The 19,190-nt window shown below is 53.8% G+C and overlaps 1 protein-coding gene across 5 annotated transcripts in view; it reads right to left on the reverse strand.

Moving 5' to 3' along the window:
- Positions 1 to 19,190, reverse strand: part of PDE2A (phosphodiesterase 2A) — a 96,825-nt gene that overhangs the window by 29,893 nt on the left and 47,742 nt on the right. For 4 of the 5 annotated variants that reach the window (XM_061380751.1, XM_061380753.1, XM_061380749.1 and 1 more), the window contains 2 exons: positions 5,721 to 5,810; positions 2,019 to 2,107 (listed from right to left, as the gene is read on the reverse strand). In XM_061380751.1, coding sequence (XP_061236735.1) covers positions 2,019 to 2,107; positions 5,721 to 5,810 — 179 coding nt within the window. Of the gene's footprint in view, positions 1 to 2,018; positions 2,108 to 5,720; positions 5,811 to 15,432; positions 15,611 to 19,190 lie in introns of all 5 variants that reach the window. The other variant, XM_061380750.1, reaches the window with a different exon arrangement.

Genomic DNA, 19,190 nt, shown 5'->3' on the forward strand with positions numbered 1-19,190 from the left:
TTCAAAAGAGGGGACTGGCCTGAACCTTCATCCCCATACTTGCTGGTGGGACGCCCCACCAGCCTCACCAGCCTTGTCTCCTCGGCCTCCTAGGATTTCTGAGCCTCGTGTCCCAGCAGTCTTCCCCCCTCCACTCAACTCTGGGCTAACTGCATTGGAACATTTACTTTTAATTGCTTTTTTTTTTTTAGTACCTTTTCCAAAGGCATTACTGAATCTGAAGTGGCCGGAGGTGGGGCTACTGAAAGGGCTTCTGATGCTGCAGAGGATCTGAGCCCCTCAAAGATGCCTGGACTGCAGTCCCCCCGCCCCACTCCAGCTTACACAGGCTCAGAAGGAGCAGTGCAGACCCTGAAGGATGCTCCCCTCTTGCTGTCTGAGTCTACGATCCAGCATCCCTCTCTCAGGAGAGCCTTCCCAGACTGCCTTGAGGAAACTTACTGGATCGGATAACCTCACATTAAATAAAGTTCTTGAGGATTAGGGGTAGGGGTACAGGCTCAGAGGAGAAGAGGGGACATTATAGCATTTTTTCCCTTAAGATTCTGAAGACCTCCCAAGCCTATCCTGCCATCTTACAGATGGGACACTAGAAGCCAGAGAAGAGCATGGCTCCCTTAGTCCACACAGTCCTCGAGAGGAGAAGTTGTCAAACGACGCTAAAGGGGACAGTGTCACCTACCTGCCCACCCTGTGGGAAAATCAAATGGGAGAAAAGGAGGTGGGAAGGCTCAGAGCTATTGGAGAGGCACCATCCCCTTCCATGGGCAAGTGCCAGAGGATAGAACAGCATCAAAGAAGCCAGGATTCCACGTGCCGGGGGAGGTGGTCTCAGGACCACCAGCACCCCCAGTATTAGGACCTCTGGCATCCCCCAAAAGCAGCTCTTTCCATGGCCTCTGTGACAGGTGTCTTGCCAACCTCAGCTACTACCTGAAAAAGCCACATCCCTGACTAGTTGACCTGTTGGAGCGGAGCGCTGCCTCCAGGTAACACCCCCCACTGGTGTCCACTCCCCTTACAGCTCCCGACCCAGTGCTCCCTGGGTCCATGACGTCTCTGCACCACCCAGAAGGCAGTGCTCATATCCTCCTTGGCCTGTCCTCCTCTGGACCAGAGTTCCTGCCCATCCACATTTTCTCATCAGACAAGCTCTATTTCCCTTCTCTCTCCCCTGGACAGCCAGAAGCTAGGATACCGTGTCCCAGACCTGGCTGTGCCTCACACCAAGTATGTGGCATTGGACACGTCTCACAATGTCTACTCATCTGGAAAACAGGGAGGCTAAATTCAATAGGCTCAGAGGTGTCAAGGGACAAGAGGGCACTGAGCCCGTGTTCCTGAAGTCAGTGATTCCAGTGTTCTACCATAATGAAAATAAAAACAGACATTTAGCACTCATTATGGATACAGTTTTAAGGGCATTACATGTGTTAAGCATTTAATCCTTCCAAGAATCCTCCCATAATAGTACTACAAGATGAGCACTATTATTATCGCCAGTTTACAAGCAAGAAAACTGGGGCACAGAGAGGCTGAGTCCCTTGCCCTGGATAGTAAACTGGAGCTGGGGTTTGAACCCAAGCAGCTGGGCTCCAGAACCCACAGCGGGACGTGGTCTGTGATCTCCCCGTTCTCAGAGTTGACACCATGAGGTCCGACGTTCTATGACTCCGAGTTCTGTGATTCTGTGAGAACCTGCAGGCAGTTCTCGTAACCTACTGGGGTTCTAGCTGACCAACGGTAGCCCTGACCTTTTGAGACTCAAGCTAAGGAGGCTGCAGTGGTTTAGAATAGCTCTCCAGGAGGAAATCTAGCAGTTGGCACTTTCCCTGTGTCATCCACTCCCCAAACACAACAGAAGGCAGTGCTTCTCCCCTCTATACTGCAGTCGGTGAGCTGGCCAGGGAACCCCAGCTGGCAGGGAGGCTGAGGTCAAGGTCAGATGGGGAGGGTGAGACCAGATCTTGTGGTCTCCCTTGACCATGTGAGAGGGCAATGGGTGGAGAGCAGCTCACCGCACTTTCCCCTCCTGGGGCAGCTCGTGGGGGGGCTCCTCACACACCAGCCGGGATTCCCCATCCAGCAGGTAGGTGTAGACCGTCTCCTAGAACAGAAGGCACTCATGAGATCCAGAGGAAAGGCCCTCCCACCACCCACTTCCAGTCTGACACAGGTCTGGGTGCCAAGGTCGTGGGCATCTGTTTGTCCGTCATTACTCCCCAGGTGATTCTAAGTGCAGCCAGGGTAGGAAAACTCCCTTGTGATCTCAGCACTTCACTCTCTCCTGGGGAGGGTCTGATGGGCTGAAGGAACAGACCACAACCCGCCAATACCCTACAACCCTGAGATATTTCCCTGCAGAGACTGCAGCCTCAACAAACAATAACTGAGCGTCCACTCAGGGCCATACTGCAGAAGAGGCTCTGAACACCCTGGAATCTTCCCACCTACCTCAGATACACAACCAAGAAATCACACACTGTGAGCCAAGCCAGGAGGACTTCTTGGAGGGAGTGACTTTAAAGTTGTAACTGACATGGGAATTAGACATATTCAGGCAGTGGGTTGGAGATGGAGATGGTAGAGGACAGGGAATCCTGGTGTGCTGCAGTCCATGGGGTCACAAAAGAGTCGGACACGAATGAGCAACTGAACAACGAAAGGAAGTGGGTGAGAATGGCTTCTGGGCCAAGTATTAATAATAGGTAGGTAGGTGTACAGAGTCCAAAGCATTGATGGAACCGACAGTGGTGGGGCCAGGGAGGGGGCACAGGAGGTGGGTTTGGGATCAGCGGTGCTGAGTGGGAAGGGAGCTTGGGGAGGATTTTGTTGAGGAGAGGGACTGCTACTGGGGAGGGAGGAGCTGGTGAGCCCTGTGACACAGGAGCTGATTTGTATTTTGGAATGACCATTCCCTGGAGTGAGATCAAAGCTCTGGTTGAAGCATATCAAGTCTGCAGCTTGTCAATCCTCCCTCCAAGGACCCAGAGCTGTCCTTTTTTGGGGGTGTAGGGGCATGCCACTCAGCGTGCAGGATTTTAGTTCCCTGACCAGGGACTGAACCCACACCCTCGGCAGTGAAAGCACAGAGCCCCAGCCACTGGACTGTCAGGAACTACCCCCCAGAGAAGTCTTGGTTTCAGTTACAGACCACATCTTGGCAGAAGCAGTTGCCCTCACTGACCCACAAGAGAAAATCCACATTCCCTCCAAGCAGGACTGGCCACTCTTAGAGACCCACAGCCAACCTGTCTGCAGAGCGTCTCCACTGCTGGAGTTGCATGTGATGAGGGAGACCCGGGTGCTCAGCAGAGCCTACACCTCATCGAGGGGGTACCCACGTGCCTGGCTCAGTATCCTGAGAGGTGTTGTTTTCTCAGTGGGAGAATGGAGAGCTCTCCTCTCTGCTGACTGTATCAGGGAGGGCTTCTGGAGGAGGTGACACTGAAGCTCCATGTTAAAGTAAGTAAGCATGGAGTCCTTCTCAGAAGCCATTGGCTTTCACAGCTGTGAGAGTCCACAACCCACAAAAGTCACACACTCTTGTTGCCCTTGGCTGTCCCCAGCCAGCCCCCACCTTCTCCCAACCCCCAGGAGATGCCCCAGTCCTGCCTCCAGAGAACCTGAGCCAAGCTCAGAAGTGGCATGGGCCAGAAATGACAGGGCCTGAGGAGAGTGAGCGGGGCAGACACAGGAAGACCCAGGCCCCTTTGTCCTCCCGGGGGAGGGTCTAGTAGGGAAGTTTGGGGATGAAGAAATCAATGGGAAGGAGGCCCTCATGCCTCATCTACATTCAGCCTCTTCCTGTCAACCAACCCTTTATGCAGCCTGGGAGGGGCCTGTAGGATTTGACCCCCAAAGAGGTTAAGATGCTACCTAGTACCCAGAGTCCTGTCCTGGCAGAGAGAGGGGTGGGCAATCCGAGAGTGGGGAGCAGGCAGGCACGCAGATCCTCACTTCACTTCCGGGTGTCCATCTGCCTCCACCCCCTCACTCGCAGCCCTCTGGGTTAAAATTAGCTGAGTTTACTGGAGAGAAGGAGGAATCATTTCAGACACATCAGTCCCAACTGCATTTGCGGCTGCCTGCCACAATGGGTGCTGATGAGGGAGCCAGGTGCCAGCAGCTCCCCTCCCTGGCATCTCCCCACCCCTCCCTAGAGGCAGAGCAGGCCTGCCGTCTCCCCACCCCTCTTTGGAGAGCTGAGCTCCTCCATGCAGTCAAGACAGGGTTCCCTCCCCAAAGTCAGGGCTTCCCTAGCTCATGCAGGTCTTTGGGGTGGACCAAGACAAACATTTCCCACTGTCCCAGGGATTAGTCACCTGGACCGGAGCTGTCTTCCCGGTACCCTGCTTTGGGGATACAATTAGTCCGTACAAGGGCATCTATGCTGGCATCACCAGCATCCTGCCTGTGAAGACCCTCCTCCTCCCCACTCCCAGGGCAGCCTCGTGGATGCTGACCTGCCAACCTCCCTGCCTCTTCTTTTCCAGATGTTTCTCCACCCCAGGCCAGATGTTGCCTCAATCCCATCTCCGGGAGGACTTATTTTGGGAGCTAACACACCACCCACTTCCTACCAATTTCACGCTCAATAAAGCTCACTCATTAGTCTTCCTCCTGGGCTCTGAACTTCCAGGAGGTTTTGAAAAGACAGAGCTGAGGAAAGCGAATGGGGATGCTTAGGTGCCAAGCCCCATTTGTTCCTGTCATGCTGTGTGACCTTGGGGGAAGTGTCCTCCCTCTCTGGGCCTTGGGTGGATCATTCATCCAGCAGATTCAGACACAGTGGGCTCTGCTGGTGGCTGGTGTCCAGGGTACAGGAGGGAACACCCCAGGCTATGGGGACTCAGTCTAGGCATCTCCTCTTCTGGTAAGTCTCGCCTGCCTCTTATGGTGTCAGAGTCCCCCTCCCCAGACTGACAGTCCCCTGCTCCCTGCTATCTGGCACAACTGATACACTTCTGCTTTGTGTCTTGAGAGCCAGTTCATCCATCCTACTTCATAAGGGATGCATAGTGACCACTGGAGCTGAGTTGAGGAGTGGCCTGGGGCAACTGAAGAGGAGTACAGTCTCCTCATCCAGGCACTCCAGGCCCAGGAAACCATGCTGACCCCGTGACCAGGGGCCCAAGCAGCCACCCTGCACCTGTTCCCGGTGTGCAACCTCATCTATGGTGTTGGGATGGGTCAGAGAGAAGCTTAAAGGCTTCTAGAGGCTTCTAGAGGACATCTTATCCAGGCTCCTGACTAGACAGGACACCTGAACTCAGCACAGATCTATTCATCAAGGCCAAGCCCCATTCCAGCACACGGCTGGTGCCAAGGAAGTTCTTCTGCATGTCTACTCAATCCTTCCTGCTATACGTATTCCAAATCTCACGTGACTCACTAGGTCCTACCTAGTGAACCCATTAGGTTATTATCCTAAGTGAATCCATTCCATAATCTGCGACATGATCTTTCCAATTACACTCTAATGCCCCTTCTGTCCCAGACATTCCAGAATTCCTGTATCAGTTCATTCACTGGGGCTTAGTTTTAGTCCTCCTCCTCCTCCTCCTCCTCCTCCTCCTCTTAAACACTCACCCAAACCCTTCACTTCCCCATGAGAGTCCTCTGGGCAAAGACCCTGCTTCTTCTTTCTTTCTCAACCCTGTTTAAGAGGAGTGGAGCAAAGGCTTAAGGGGCAGGAAAGTATGGGGCAAGGCACGTACCACTTTGGGAAGCACAGCCGACAGGGCCTCCTTGACAGCCTGTTGCAAGCCTGCAACGTCGATGACGGAGCCCAGGCTCAGCAAAGCATCCTGGAAGAGAGGAAAGGGCAGTGAGGGCCTCTCTGCCAGGCAGGCCAGGACAGCGCCCCTCCCCAGGGGGCTGGGAATACAAACTCTCAGCTTAAACTGGGGCCTAAGGCTAGCAGACACTTGAGTCCCAGGATCTTAGGAACTCAGAATCCAATCAGTCTTTTTTCCGCCCCCCAACCAATCTATTTTTATTTCCCCAACCAGTCTTAAGGCCTTAAAATGTCCAAGTCCCTTCATCTTACAATGAGGGGTCTGGGGCTTAGAGAAGGGTCAGGGACTTAGCAAAGAACTCACAGTAAGTCAAGAGGTCAAGTCTTGTCTAGACCCTAGGTCTCTTGTCTTTCAGCCAAGGACAACTCAGGCATAGCAGGGAAAGTACAAGCTTCCTTATTAACATAAAACAAAACAAGTAAACAAAAAGTTCCAAATTTGAATTCTAGCTCCTCTATTTATAAGCAGTGTGAATCTTGGTCAAGTCACTGAGCCTCAGTCTTCTATCTGTAAACTGGGGGCAACTAAGGCTATCTCCCCCTACAGGCTGATATGGTGATGAAATCAAACTGAGTGCCCAAACACATAGGTGCTCAGCGAAACATCTGCTGAATCTGGGTCCCACTCAGTTTCCCAAGGAGGGAGGTGGTCTCGCATACTCTCATTTTTTAGCCTAGTGAGGGGCTGCGAGTAGCGAGAGTCCACGAGGTACATGAGCCCACAAGAGTCAAGAAACACAGTGAGGCCAGCCCCTGGTGAGACAGAAGGGGAAGGAGAAATCAGCCTTGACTGCCTCACAGCCTTCCTGTCCCAGGAACAGGCCTCGTCCTTGGAGAGCCGGAACCAAGACAAGAAAGGTCCCTGCTTCTCGCTCTATTAACTTGGCTCAAACCATGGGGATCAAAGAGAAAGGTAACAGAACAGAGGATCCAGGGCCAAAGCAGGACTGTGACTCATACCATCCACTCAGCCAGGCCCTCCCCGCTAGCCCCTGCAAGTTTTTTTCTGATGTCTTCCTTGTGGATGGCTCAGTCTGTGTTCATAGAGCCAAGTGATTAATTGTAGGATGGAAGACACATGGCGTGGCCCCCATTCCTGTAAGCGACGTGAGCTTGAGGCTCTTATTGGGCCATAATCTCAGTATGAGCCCACAGCATAAATGTGGCAGGTAATATATTAAAATGATGAGATTGCAGGGCATATTAATAAAGATCTGTTACCCTAACTAGAGAAGATGAGAATTGCTCCATGTCCATGGGCTGACTAGATCATCCCCAGTGCACTATGTCCCAGGTAAGGACAAGAAGAGACTCATTCAGAGGAAGTGACGTATGTAAAGAGAGAATAAGAAAGCAAGTCCTGCATGGAGAACCTGGAGATGCCTTGCCTGCAGCAGAACAGATCCAGGAGTTTCAGTATTTGACTCCAATATCTCAGGCTTTCCTGGGCAGGGCGACTGGACTCTGTGGCCCCAGAGACAGCCTGGAGACTCCCAGGATTTCACAGGAGGCTGACTTTGGCCCAGGGGAGTGAAAGATCTTCTTCCAGGTAGAACCAAGACAAGAAAGGTCCCTGCTTCTCGCTCATAGGCAGAGGCCACTAGAAGAGAGGTGAGGAACTGAGCTCCCCATACTTGGAGGTTTGCAAAAATTGGCTAGATGCCCATTTTTCAGAGAGGTTACAGAGAGGAGTCCTGCACTGGGGTCCAGATGAAGCCTGTGGTCTGGGCTTTGGCTCCAGATTTCACCTTGCATCTTCTTGGCTTCAGTTTCCTTCCCTACCCTGACTCCCATTCCCACCCAGTCCTGTGTTCCAGGTTGAGGGAGCAGTGGTGGGCTTTCTCTTCAAATGGCATTGTTTTCTCCAACCCCCAACCTCCCTTTGATCCCTTCTACTGCTCAAGTGAAGACACATTTCAGTCATGAAGATGTGTCTCCATCCTAGGACACCAGGAGCTGCTGACTCCACAATAAATTCCCCAAATTGGATCAACTGTCCTTTGATCCTGAGGCTCTCCTCATCACAGCTCACACACTCTCAGCACCACACATACCTGGCTACCCAGTCACAGACCCTCATATTCTCACAGAAACATCCCAGCCTGCCCTCAGACACCTTCCAGGTACACATATAGGTTCACACAGGTGCAGATACTTCCTAATGGACTCACAGGTCCAGGGCTCAGCAACATGTTGGCCACTGTGGCCTTTCTAGGTCAATTCTGCAGACTAAAGAGGTGAGGAAGAGCTGATGTCCTAGATAATCCTGAAATAAAGTCTGCCAACCCAGGCTCCTCAGACAGTTCCAAGGGCTTGGCCCCAGAAGGCAGTGCTGGTTTAGGTCTGTTCCTGCCTGGAGGCAGTGGGGAAGGATAAGCTAAGTCGGGGGCCCTGCCCTCTAATGGAGTTTGTGTGTGTGGTGTGGAAGTTGGAGAAGAGGGGCCAAGGTGACAGAGTGAGTTCTGATGTCCAGGGAGACTTGTCTCAAAGCCACAGGCTTAGGACAGCTAAGTCTCCCCATTTGACAGATGAGGAAACTGAGGCTCAAAAAAAAAAGCAATGCCCCATCTGTGGTCAGCCAGCCAGTCAGGACAGAGGGTCCAGAACCCACCTCTCTGGATCTCCAGCCTCTGTCTTGTTCCTCCTCTGGACTGACCCCCAGCTCCCTTCCCAGGGTCCTTAGAGAGAATAGTCTGTCCTTTGTTCTGATTGGTGGCTCTTCGACCTGCCCTTTACTCGGATTGGGGAATGCCCTGACCTGTCCTTTACTGAGATTGGTGGATACCTCTCTGGCCTTTGCTTGGATTGGTCAGTTTTCTGTGACTCCTCAGGCTAAGGGCAAGATAATGGCACAAGAAGGGAATTGGTAAGGAAACTTAAAGACAGTTGGAGCGGCAGAGAGGGGGCCCAGTGGGCGGGATGGAAGCACGGCGATGAACCCCTGGGTGGCCTCTGCCTGATATCCTTCTGTCCACCCACCTCCTGACCCTGCCCTGCCTGCCTGCCCCAAGATGGCGGGTGTTGAGTGTAGGAAACACAGCTGGGAAGCGCCACTTCACACTTGGCCTTCAAGATTTGCTCTCATGCTGCCTTCTTGAATCTTGCCAAGAGCCCAAAGCAATTTCACCTTCTGCATCAACTCAGGGAGGAAATAGTTCACATTCCACAGAGCATGAGGTGAGGCTCAGAGGTCAGAGTGGCTGCCCCAGTGAAGGGAGAAGAGTCAATGGTACTGAGGCTCAAGTCAAAGAGTTTTAAACCCCAGAAATCTTAAACAGCTGAGGAGAGGAAAAGTACAGACAGAGCCATACCTGCTCTCACGCACATCTACACATGTCACACATACACATATTCCCATGTACACACCAGCACACAAACTCACACACATGGATAAAAATGCAACCCTATAGAAATGGCCACCCACTCCAATATTCTTGCCTGGAAAATTTCATGGACAGAGGAGCCTGGCAGGCATTATTTAGTTCATGGGGTCAAAAAGAGTTGGACAGGACTGAGCACACATGCATGCAATATACAATGCACACATAAACATACACTTAAGCATGTACACACATGCAAAAATAAACACACTCAAACACACTCAGCCAAGCTAAGGGTGGGGTGAAAGAGGTCACATTTCCTGCCCTTGCAGCTTTTGTGAACAAACATCAGTGTAAATATCAGCATGACAACCAGCAATTTCCCAGACTCCAGAGGAGAATCTGTGGGGTATAGTGAAGAGCAGCTGTTTCCAGTGTGTCCCAGATTGACTATGGAAATTCTGTGTGGCCTTAGTAGGCTCTTTCCTCTTCTGAGTTTGTTTCCTCACTACTTAAAATGGGTCCTTCCAGCTAACAACACATAGTTCTACCATTTTGTGTTTTAATTCAGTGAGAATGGGTGAATGGATATGTCAAGGCTGCATATTGTCACCCTGCTTGTTTAACTTATATGCAGAGTACATAATGCGAAATGGCGGGCTGGATGAAGCACAAGCTGGAATCAATATTGCCGGGAGAAATATCAATAACCTCAGATATGCAGATGACACCACCCTTATGGCAGAAAGTGAAGAGGAACTAAAGAGCCTCTGGATGAAAGTGAAAGAGGAGAGTGAAAAAGTTGACTTAAAACTCAACATTCAAAAAACTAAGATCATGGCATCTGGTCCCATCACTCCATGGCAAATAGATGGAGAAACAATGGAAACAGTGACAGACTGTATTTTCTTGGGCTCCAAAATCACTGCAGATGGTGACTGCAGCCATGAAATGAAAAGACGCTTGCTCCTTGGAAGAAAAGCTATGACCAACCTAGACAGCATATTAAAATCCAGAGACGTTACTTTGCCAACCAAGGTCCATCTAGTCAAAACTATGGTTTTTCCAGTAGTCATGTATGGATGTGAGAGTTGGACTGTGAAGAAGGCTGAGTGCCGAAGCATTGATGCTTTTGAACTGTGGTGTTGGAGAAGACTCTTGAGAGTCCCTTGGACTGAAAGGAGATCCAACCAGTCAATCGTAAAGGAAATCAGTCCTGAATATTCACTGGAAGGACTGATGCTGAAGTTGAAACTCCCATACTTTGGCCACCTGATGCGAAGAACTGACTCATTGGAAAAGATCCTGATCCTGGGAAAGATTGAAAGCAGGAGGAGAAGGGGATGACAGAGGATGAGATGGTTGGATGGCATCACCGACTCAATGGACATGAGTTTGAGTAAACTCTGGGAGTTGGTGATGGACAGGGAAACCTGGCATGCTGCACTCTATGGGGTTGCAAAGAGTCAGACATGATTGAGCGACTGAACTGAACTGAATGGACACGTGAATGGATAGATGAATGGATGAGTGGATGGGTAGATGGGTAGAAGGATGGATAGATGGATGGATGGAGCCTTCATACTTTCCCCAGCTCCCTACCTGTAGCCCTATGGTTGGAGGTAGGTCCACTCAGCACTGTAGATGGTGCCACTCCCCACACACTCTAGAAAGTACCCCAGGTACCAAAAAAATGGAGCCTGTTTGGAGCAATCGGTCTCCTCTGGAACCAGCAGTGGGACTGGATCAGCCTTTCTACACTCATTTGGGTAGGAAGAGAGTCTGGACAAAATGACTTCTAACTCATTAATGGATTATATGAAGCCAGAGACCTTGGTTTTATCCTTTCTGGAGCCACCAGCAGAGGCACTGATGGACTTCTTGAAGGTCAAGGTCAGTGTCACATGCTGCTCTCCTGTCTTGTCTCTGTGAGTCTCATTGTCTCTCGTGACCTCCATCAACCATCTATTGCTTTCCCTACTGCTGGGAACCTACAGCCTACCCCTTGGTCTCCAGAGGGAAGCCTCCTTGTGCCCCCAGAGTGACCTAAAAGAAGGCAATAACACCAAACCCAATGGCAAGGTACCTCCTAAGGCAAGCTGTGTTACTGCGACTGATTTATACATGCTGATTTATCCACCTCTGCCTGAGCTAGGTCCCCTGGGTGGCCTGGGGTTGGGGAACCTCCTCTTTCTCTGGGCTTTGGTGTCCCTTTCTCTAAAATGGGAACTTCCAAGGACCTTGGAGCCCCTCTCACTCTATTCCTCTTTCCTTCCCTCTGGACCTGTGTCTCTCTCAGGCTCTGTCTCCCCGATCTCTCCGAGTGGGTCTCTCCCTCTTGCCATGCCTCCCTCGGTCCATGTCTGTCACAGGCTGCTCTCGTGTCTCACCTCTGAGTCTCAATGTCTTTTCCCATCTCCAATCCTCTCTCCTCTCAGATGGCTTCTGCCCTCTCTCTCTTGTACACTCCTGCTCCCTGCCCCCAACTCCTGTCTCTCCTGCCCACTCCTTCCCTAACTCTCCAGGTGGTCTTCTTGAGAACTTGTGGTGAAAGTGTCTGACCCAAGATTGGCACCCCCAGAATAAGGGTACCCAGCAAGGTGGTCATGATGGGAGAAACCAGGGGTGCCAGGGCAGATGCCATCTATTCTTCCACTTCCTGCCTCCTGTTCTGGTGGGCATCACACACATATTCTCCTCTTCCCAGAGAACAGGGCCTTCAGGGACAAAGGAGCCCATCTGTCTCTGCACCCAGCATGCGCCTGGCACTTGCAAGCCCATCTGCTCCACCAGCAGGAGTGGCAGAGCTCCCCCAAAGGAGGCTTCCCGGGGGCTCAGGCCAGAGAAGCCCCTGGGGACTGGGCCTCAGACCCCAGCCAAGCCCAAGGGCCCGGAACTTACTCTGTGACTCTCATAGCCCTTGCAGTGTGGCTCACCCCACAGACTCAGGAGATAGCCAGGAAGCAGGAGGGGCGGCCCTTCCTCCTCTCTCCCCTCCTGCCCACCCAGACCTGCTGTGTACCCAAAGAGCTGCCTTGAATGGATCTGGCACCTTAAACACACAGAGGACAGCTGCCCAGGAGTGCTAAGATCTTGCAGCCCCAGACCTCCCCTCAACAAAGCTGAGCTGGACCAGGGTCAAGAAAATAGAAGAAAGAGGCTTGGTGATCCCTGGGAGACCTGATCTGAGGAAGTGGCAGGAGAGAGGCCCAGGCCTCAGTTGGACAAGTTCACATGTCAGAGTCCTACTTCTGCAGGGAAGAAAAAGCACCTACTGTGTGCTAGGGGCATCCATCAGTGGTTCTCAAACCTGTGCACCAGAACCCCTGTAGGGCTTGTTAGCATCCAGGTTGCTGGCCCTACCCCCAGAGTTTCTGATGCAGTAGGTCTGGGATGAGGCTAAGAGTTTGCATTTCCAACACACTCTCAGCTACTGGCCCAGGGACCACACTTGGAGACCCAGCAACACACACTCTCTCTAGTCCTCCCATGAACCCTGGGAGGTGCTTGTATTGACCATCCTGTTTCATAGGTGAGGAGACTATGGATCAGAAAGGAGGGGCCTTGCTCAGGTAAGAATGACCCATCTTCTGGCAAGTCCATGCCACTTACACATATGAGGGGGACTCCTCAGAGAAGGTCCCCAGGCAGGGAGAGGCAGAGGTCCTGGAAGGAGAGTGAGGTGGGGCAGGGAGTGACAAGAGACCAGGGTGTGTGGAAGGGGCCCCTCAGAGTTCAGGGGCCCAGGCCTAAAGGAAGGGCCTGCCCTCTCCCCCCTCTCTTGCTCCTTCCTCCCTCCTCTGGGTCCCCCTCTCTCCCCACCAACCCCTTCTCCGCCCCTCACCTGCTCTTCGCAGACTCTGGCTTCAGTTGTTACTCCAACAGGGCCGCGTCTCCAGCCTCCGAGCCACACTGGAGACACGTGCACTGTAGAGTACACCTGAGCCCGGTCCCGGAGACCCCCCACCACATCTCCCCACCTCCCTGATGAGCTCAGCCCCTCCTGTGGGCTCCTTGCCTCCGACATTCATAACCAGCCCCTCCCGAGCCCCTCACCCATTCCAAGCCAATCTCAGCCAGGTAGGAATCGTATGGCCAGTCAGCTCTCTGTGTTCTTGACTCTCTGGCCCCCTCAGCCCCTAGCACAGGGTCTGGGGTGAGGAAAGGATGGGATGAGGGAACAGCAGAGTGGGCAGAGGGAGGGAGGCCAGAGCCAAGTGGGGGAGGCAAAAGATGGCCTGCGGTGGGGGGTGGGGGCTCAGGATAGGCTCATGCCTAGGCATGCTGCCCATGCCCCTCTGCCTCATTCTCATGGTAGAGCCGACAGCGACCTCCACCCCCATTGCTCACGTTCTCCTCAGCGTCACAGCCTTCCTCCCAAGCACACCAGCAGCAGCCCCTCATCACTGCTATCCCCAACACCTGATGCCTCTGCTGTTCTTGACTCCTGGCCAAGGCCCCGTGCGGGCAAGGTGGGGCATGGCCTGGGAGTCCCAAGGAGCCGGCCATGAGTCAGTCATACCACTAAAGAGAAGCCTGGGACCAAGGAGGTGCGCTGCCTGCCCCCAGTGGTGTGTAGGCAAGGACAGGGCCCTGCCAGGGAGTCTGTGCCCCAACAAAGGACTGGGTGAACCCGGCTGGCCTTCAGGTCTGGGTCCCATGACCCTTAATGTCTTTGAACCCTTCTCAGCCTCACCCTCTCCCTTCAGGGTGGGTTGGGGGCTGAACAAAGCAAGTCCAGGAGCCTCTGAGAGGCAGACACAGTGGCCCAAGCAGGAGAGAAGGATGGAGCTGTGTGACCCGCTGGGACCAGCGTCAGAGACGAATTAATGTCTCTCAGGAAACAACAGTCGAAGGAACAATTGGACCCATGAATGATTGAATAAATGAGCGACTGGCCTCCCTTCTCTGGGCCTCCCTCCAGGAACATTTTGTCTTTGCTCCCTCCCTCAGGCCAGTCTGAGTCTCCCACCTAGGGCTCTTACAGCCTGTGCTCCCCATAATGGCGTGGCATGCAGAGTTCCCACTACAGTCCACCTGGCTCCCCCAACAGACTGGGGGCTCTTAGAGGGCAGAGGTTTTATCCTCTTCCTCCTAGGGACCCCAGTATCATGCAGCCCCCATCACGGCTGTCAGGAGGTATTCACTGAGCTATCAAATGATCAGCTAGACTCCCAAGTGCCCAGGGCTGTTGGGCTGTGAAGGGTATATGCCATTACCAAGCAAGAGGGGTGGACCTAATGACTTCTGGAGACCCCTGGCCCAGGAAGACAGCTAAGTCCTCTCAAAGTCTTCCAAGTCTAGCACAGTTACTGTCTTAGAGGAGCCTAAGGAAGGAGAATGCCTTGTACAGAGGACTTTGGCAACATTTCCAAGACATCTCTGCAGGCTGAGGGGTCCTTCTGCCTCAGGATCACCTCCCCATGCAGAGAGGGCAGGGGATAGATGGTATGTCAGGAGGGAAGGGCCCTTCCCCTGGAGCACTAACATTATCACCTTCTTTCATAAGTGAGTTTACCTCCTCCAGGCAGCCCTCCTGGGTGGGTCATTTGTGCTCCTCTCAGCCCTCCTGAGAATTCACACAGGACCAGAGTCTACAAGGGCCTCAGGCCTATGGAACCTAGTCCCCAGCTTGACTAGGGGAGGCTAAGACCAGGAGAGGCAGGAAAGGACTTGCCCAGTTCTCACCCAGAGTCAGGCTTCCCAAGTGGCACTAGTGGTAAAGAACCCACCTACCAATGCAGGAGACTTAAGAGACACGGGTTTGATCCCTGGGTCAGGAAGATCCCCTGGAGCGGGGCATGGCAATCCACTCCAATATTCTCTCCTGGAGAATCCTATCGACAGAGGAGCCTAGCGGGCTACAGTCCATAAAGTCACAAAGAGCTGGACACGACTGAGCAATTAAGCATGTGCGCACCTGGAGTCAGGAGGCTTTGCTCCGGCCACAGGCCTTCGGGACACACTAGGCTCCCTCCCTGCTGAGCACTGTCGTCTTAGAGGCCCCTCAGGTTCCGTCTTGGCTGGTGGATGGATTGAGACCCTCTCAGATGTAGGGAGGGGCTGGGTGCCTTCCTCCAAGTCAGGGACAGGGCCTCTGGTCTCTCCCTGTGCCAGACATGGTGCCCACATTGGGAAGTCAGTAACGGATGGCACTGGCCTGGCACAGGGTTAGTGTGGGCCTGCAGAGGGCAGGGAGGAAGGGCCGGCCTGGGGAGGGGCTGCTGGGGGTGAAGGGGGCTGGCCGGGCAGGGCGTCCCCTCCAGAGCAAGGCCGACAGCAGGCCGCAGAGGGGACTTTCCCGGCTCTGACCTGAACTCTGTTTCCCTCCCGGCCTTCCTGGATTCTCCACTTCTGTCTCTCTCTCTCAGTCTGTTCTTCTCTGGCATGCGTCTCTCCCACAGCCTCACTGCTGGGTCCCATGACTGTATTTGGCTCTGTCTTCAGGGTCTGGTCCATCTCAGCTGTTCCCCAATTCCCGGCGCATGGACTAGGGGTTGGGAGGGAGGGTGAGTATGAGAAAGAGACTGGGACAGAGATAAGGACCGATTCAGAAGCTGAGGAACAAAAGAAGAGCCAGGAGGGGACCTTGGGGCTGGGGCTAGGGAGGCAGGGCTGGCCAGGGTCCTCAAACCTCGCTGGCCCTGAGGACGAAGCCCGAATTGGAGGGAGGGGCAGGGTCCACCCTTTCCCTCTGCACTGGCTCCCGGCCCCCCTTCCTTCTCCCTGCCCCTGCAGGAATGTGTGAGCATCTCATTGTTCCTAAAAATAGTCCCACTGTATTGGGGGTTGGAATGAGAAATCTTCTGGGCAGGGTTCATCTCAGGCATGCCCCTGCCTCTGAGCTTCCAACGATTTTGTTCCCCAGAGCGGGGCCCTTTCTGAGCCACCCCCCCCACACACACACCTGCCATGGCTCCCGGGGCCCCAGAATAGGCTCTGAGCTCTGGGACTTGTTGGAACTGTTTGTGAAGCACCCCAGACGAGGCCACTGCTATTCTTACTGATGCCCGAGTCCAGGCACACTCCAGCCTCTTCCCAACTCTCCAACCTTCTCCCGACTACCCCATCATCCTCCCACCTCCAGGCCCTGGCTCCTCCATTTCCATTTCCTCACTTCTCCCCTCCTGTCCTTCCAGGTCCAGCCCAGGTCTGCTCTGGTGCCCCACCCCTGCTGTGCTCTCTGGCTCCCCATCCAGTCCTTCAGGGTTCAGGGGAGTCTCAGCCCCACCTTGCCTCCTCTGCTCCCCTTGGCAGATCAGCTCGGGCTGGGCCTCCCTCCCCCTCCACTCCCTGAGTAAAGCTCTGAGGCACTGCCCTTCTCCAGGGAAGGGGTCGTTGGTGGGGAGACTCTGCAGGCTCTGGGCTCCCACACCCTCCCCTGACCCCAGCATCTCCCCACCAGCTTTGGTTTTCTCTTTTGCACCCTGGGCCTGGAATGTCTCTTGATTTCAGTCTCGAGGGGAAGGCCCATCCAGTCTCACCTCCTCTCTGCCTCCATTTTTCAGATGGGGGAACCGAGCCCCAGAGAGGGGAGGTGATGGGCCCCCGAGTCCACGGGAAGCTGGCCATGGGCCTCGGTCACGCTGCATCGTTATGCAGGGTCCCCCTGTCTGTGGGGCTCCAGAGGCAGGCTCCTCACACAACCCACCACCCCACCCACCCTGCCCAGGCAGGCAGGCTGGCATCCAAAAGTATTTGCCTTTGGAGGGCCCAGGAAGCCACAGAACAAACATCCGGAGTCTCTGGAACTTCTCCTACTTTCCCTCCTTATATCCCAAGAATCCGGGAGCCACTAAGCGCATGTGTACACACACACACACACACACACACACACACACACACACAGAGCTCAGGGCCATGTAAACACATGAGCTCAGGAGATCTCGTGCTATTGCTGTGCCTGTGAGAATCTATCTGTGCAGTTCCTTTAGAGGCCCCAAAACCCTAAAAAGATGAGACTGTCCCCCAACCTCACCAGTGTGTGTGTTAGTCGCTCAGTCATGTCTGACTCTTTGAGACCTCATGGACTGTGGCCGCCAGGCTCCTCTGCCCATGATATTCTCCACACAAGATACTGGAGCGGGCTGCCATGCCCTCCTCCAGACCTTCTCAATTTTGTCTTGGAAATGAACGCTAGAATTGCTTTTGCATTAACTTTTCTGACTGCAAAATTCCAGATACAATCATCCCACCTGACTTTTCCCCCCACTTTATGGGGAGCTCCTCCCCTTCAGCTGGTGACCTGAGCACATGTGTGGCCTGTCCCTCAGCTGTCCATAATGCATGTCCCTATAGACCATCATATGACCACAGCAGAATATGACCCTCAGGTCATTAGGAGGATGTCTGTGTGAAAGCATGTGAGTCTGGGACTCTGGGAGTGTGAGCACACCCCTGAGGCCATGTCTGTGCGTGAGCCATGTGTGCATGCGGGGGCCTGTGTGGGTGTGATGTGGGTTGGTGATGTCTACGTGGGTCTGGGTGTACACAGCAAGTGTGTAATTGTCTGTGGAACTGTGAGTGCATCGGCGGCTGGTTTTGTCTCTGAACGAATGACTGAGTTTATGGCTGAGTGCTGGCATCTGTGCCTGTGGGGGATTTGATTCATCTGCCCTGCCCTGAGCACCCCATCACCTCCTCCATCACCTCTGGCAGACCTGGGCTCACAAGTCTTCCCTGCCACACGTCATCTGTGTGGCACTGGACAAGCCTTTCATCTCCCTGGGCTCAGTTTTCTGAAATGGTGACTTCTCCCAGAGCCGCTGAGAAGACTCAAGAGGAATCTTGCGGTCCTGCCTAAGTGGCTCCCAGCCAGGGGGCTAGGGCACTTCTGTGCAAGCTACAAAGAAGTGAGCCCAACCCTCTGGGCAAATGCAGCCTGAGGGACAAGGGTTGGCGAGGGGCAGGGGCGAGTGTAAGCTGGGTTTCAGTGCTGTTGGAACCCTGTGTGAGTAAAGTTCAACCTGTGAGGTTAGAAGCTGTGGCCCTGCAGGTGACCAGAAAAAGAAGCTCCCTTTCTTCCTGCTCCCACTCCAGGTGTGCAGCCTGGAACTAGAGGATCTCTGGCTCTGGACAGAGATAAAGCTCTGAGGACTCCCACTCCCACCAAACTCCCCCTGGGGTTCTTTCCCCTTCACCCACCCTCTACCCTGCCTTCTCCAAAGTCCAAGAGAAGGCCCTACGGAAGCCATGAGAGGGACTGACCAGATCAGGGATGCAGAGATGAACTAGGCCAGCCAGAGGATCAGAGACCACCCCTGCCCCCACCTCCACCCCCACCAATGACAACTCTCCTTGTCGGATGGGGAGACTGAGACAGAGAGAGAACCAGAGACCCTCCATGGACACAATGAACCTAATCATTGCAAGCTTCTGTCTCAAGATCTCTGTACCTGGAGCTGGGGAGATCCAAGCTCTGGACTCTGTGGGCTCCGAAATGGAGCCCAAGGGAGTGGGTGGGGTTCCAAGAGAAAGGCCCTTCCAGACCTGAGCCCTCAGCTGTGAGTGTGGGTCTTCTACCCACCAGCCCCGCTGCCTCCCCGCAACCCTGGCCAGATCCCCCACTGGTGTGATAACCACATTATGGCATTTTTTCTTGAGCAAATTGCATCGGCCTAATTGAATGAGGCTGCAGGAGCCTGGGCTGGAGGCTGACAGCGGGTAAGGATGGCAGGAGCCACGGAGAGGAGGGTGTGGGAGCAATATGGGATGGGGAGGTCCTGACGACGCTGAGCAGAGGACAGAAGGGATGGGAGAGGGAAAGTGGAAGGCTGTGAACATCAAACACAGCATTCATTCCCTTCAGCCCCTCTGCACACCCACTGGTGCTCACATCACACCAGGTGCCTGGACACACTGGGATGCAAGAGATGGTCTCCCCAGGGGACCACTGAGCATTCACTCAGTGCCAGGCACTGTGTTCTTTTAAAAGCACCATTTCACATAATCCTCCCACCGGCCCCATTTTATTCTTGAGAGAATTGAGGCCTAAGAGATGAAATGACCTGCTACATGTCAGAGCCAGATACCATAGCCCTTGCTCTTACCGGGTACCTGCAGCATCCCAG

The sequence above is a fragment of the Bos javanicus genome, chromosome 15 (genome assembly GCF_032452875.1).
Source record: "Bos javanicus breed banteng chromosome 15, ARS-OSU_banteng_1.0, whole genome shotgun sequence".
Classification (NCBI taxonomy): domain Eukaryota; kingdom Metazoa; phylum Chordata; class Mammalia; order Artiodactyla; family Bovidae; genus Bos; species Bos javanicus.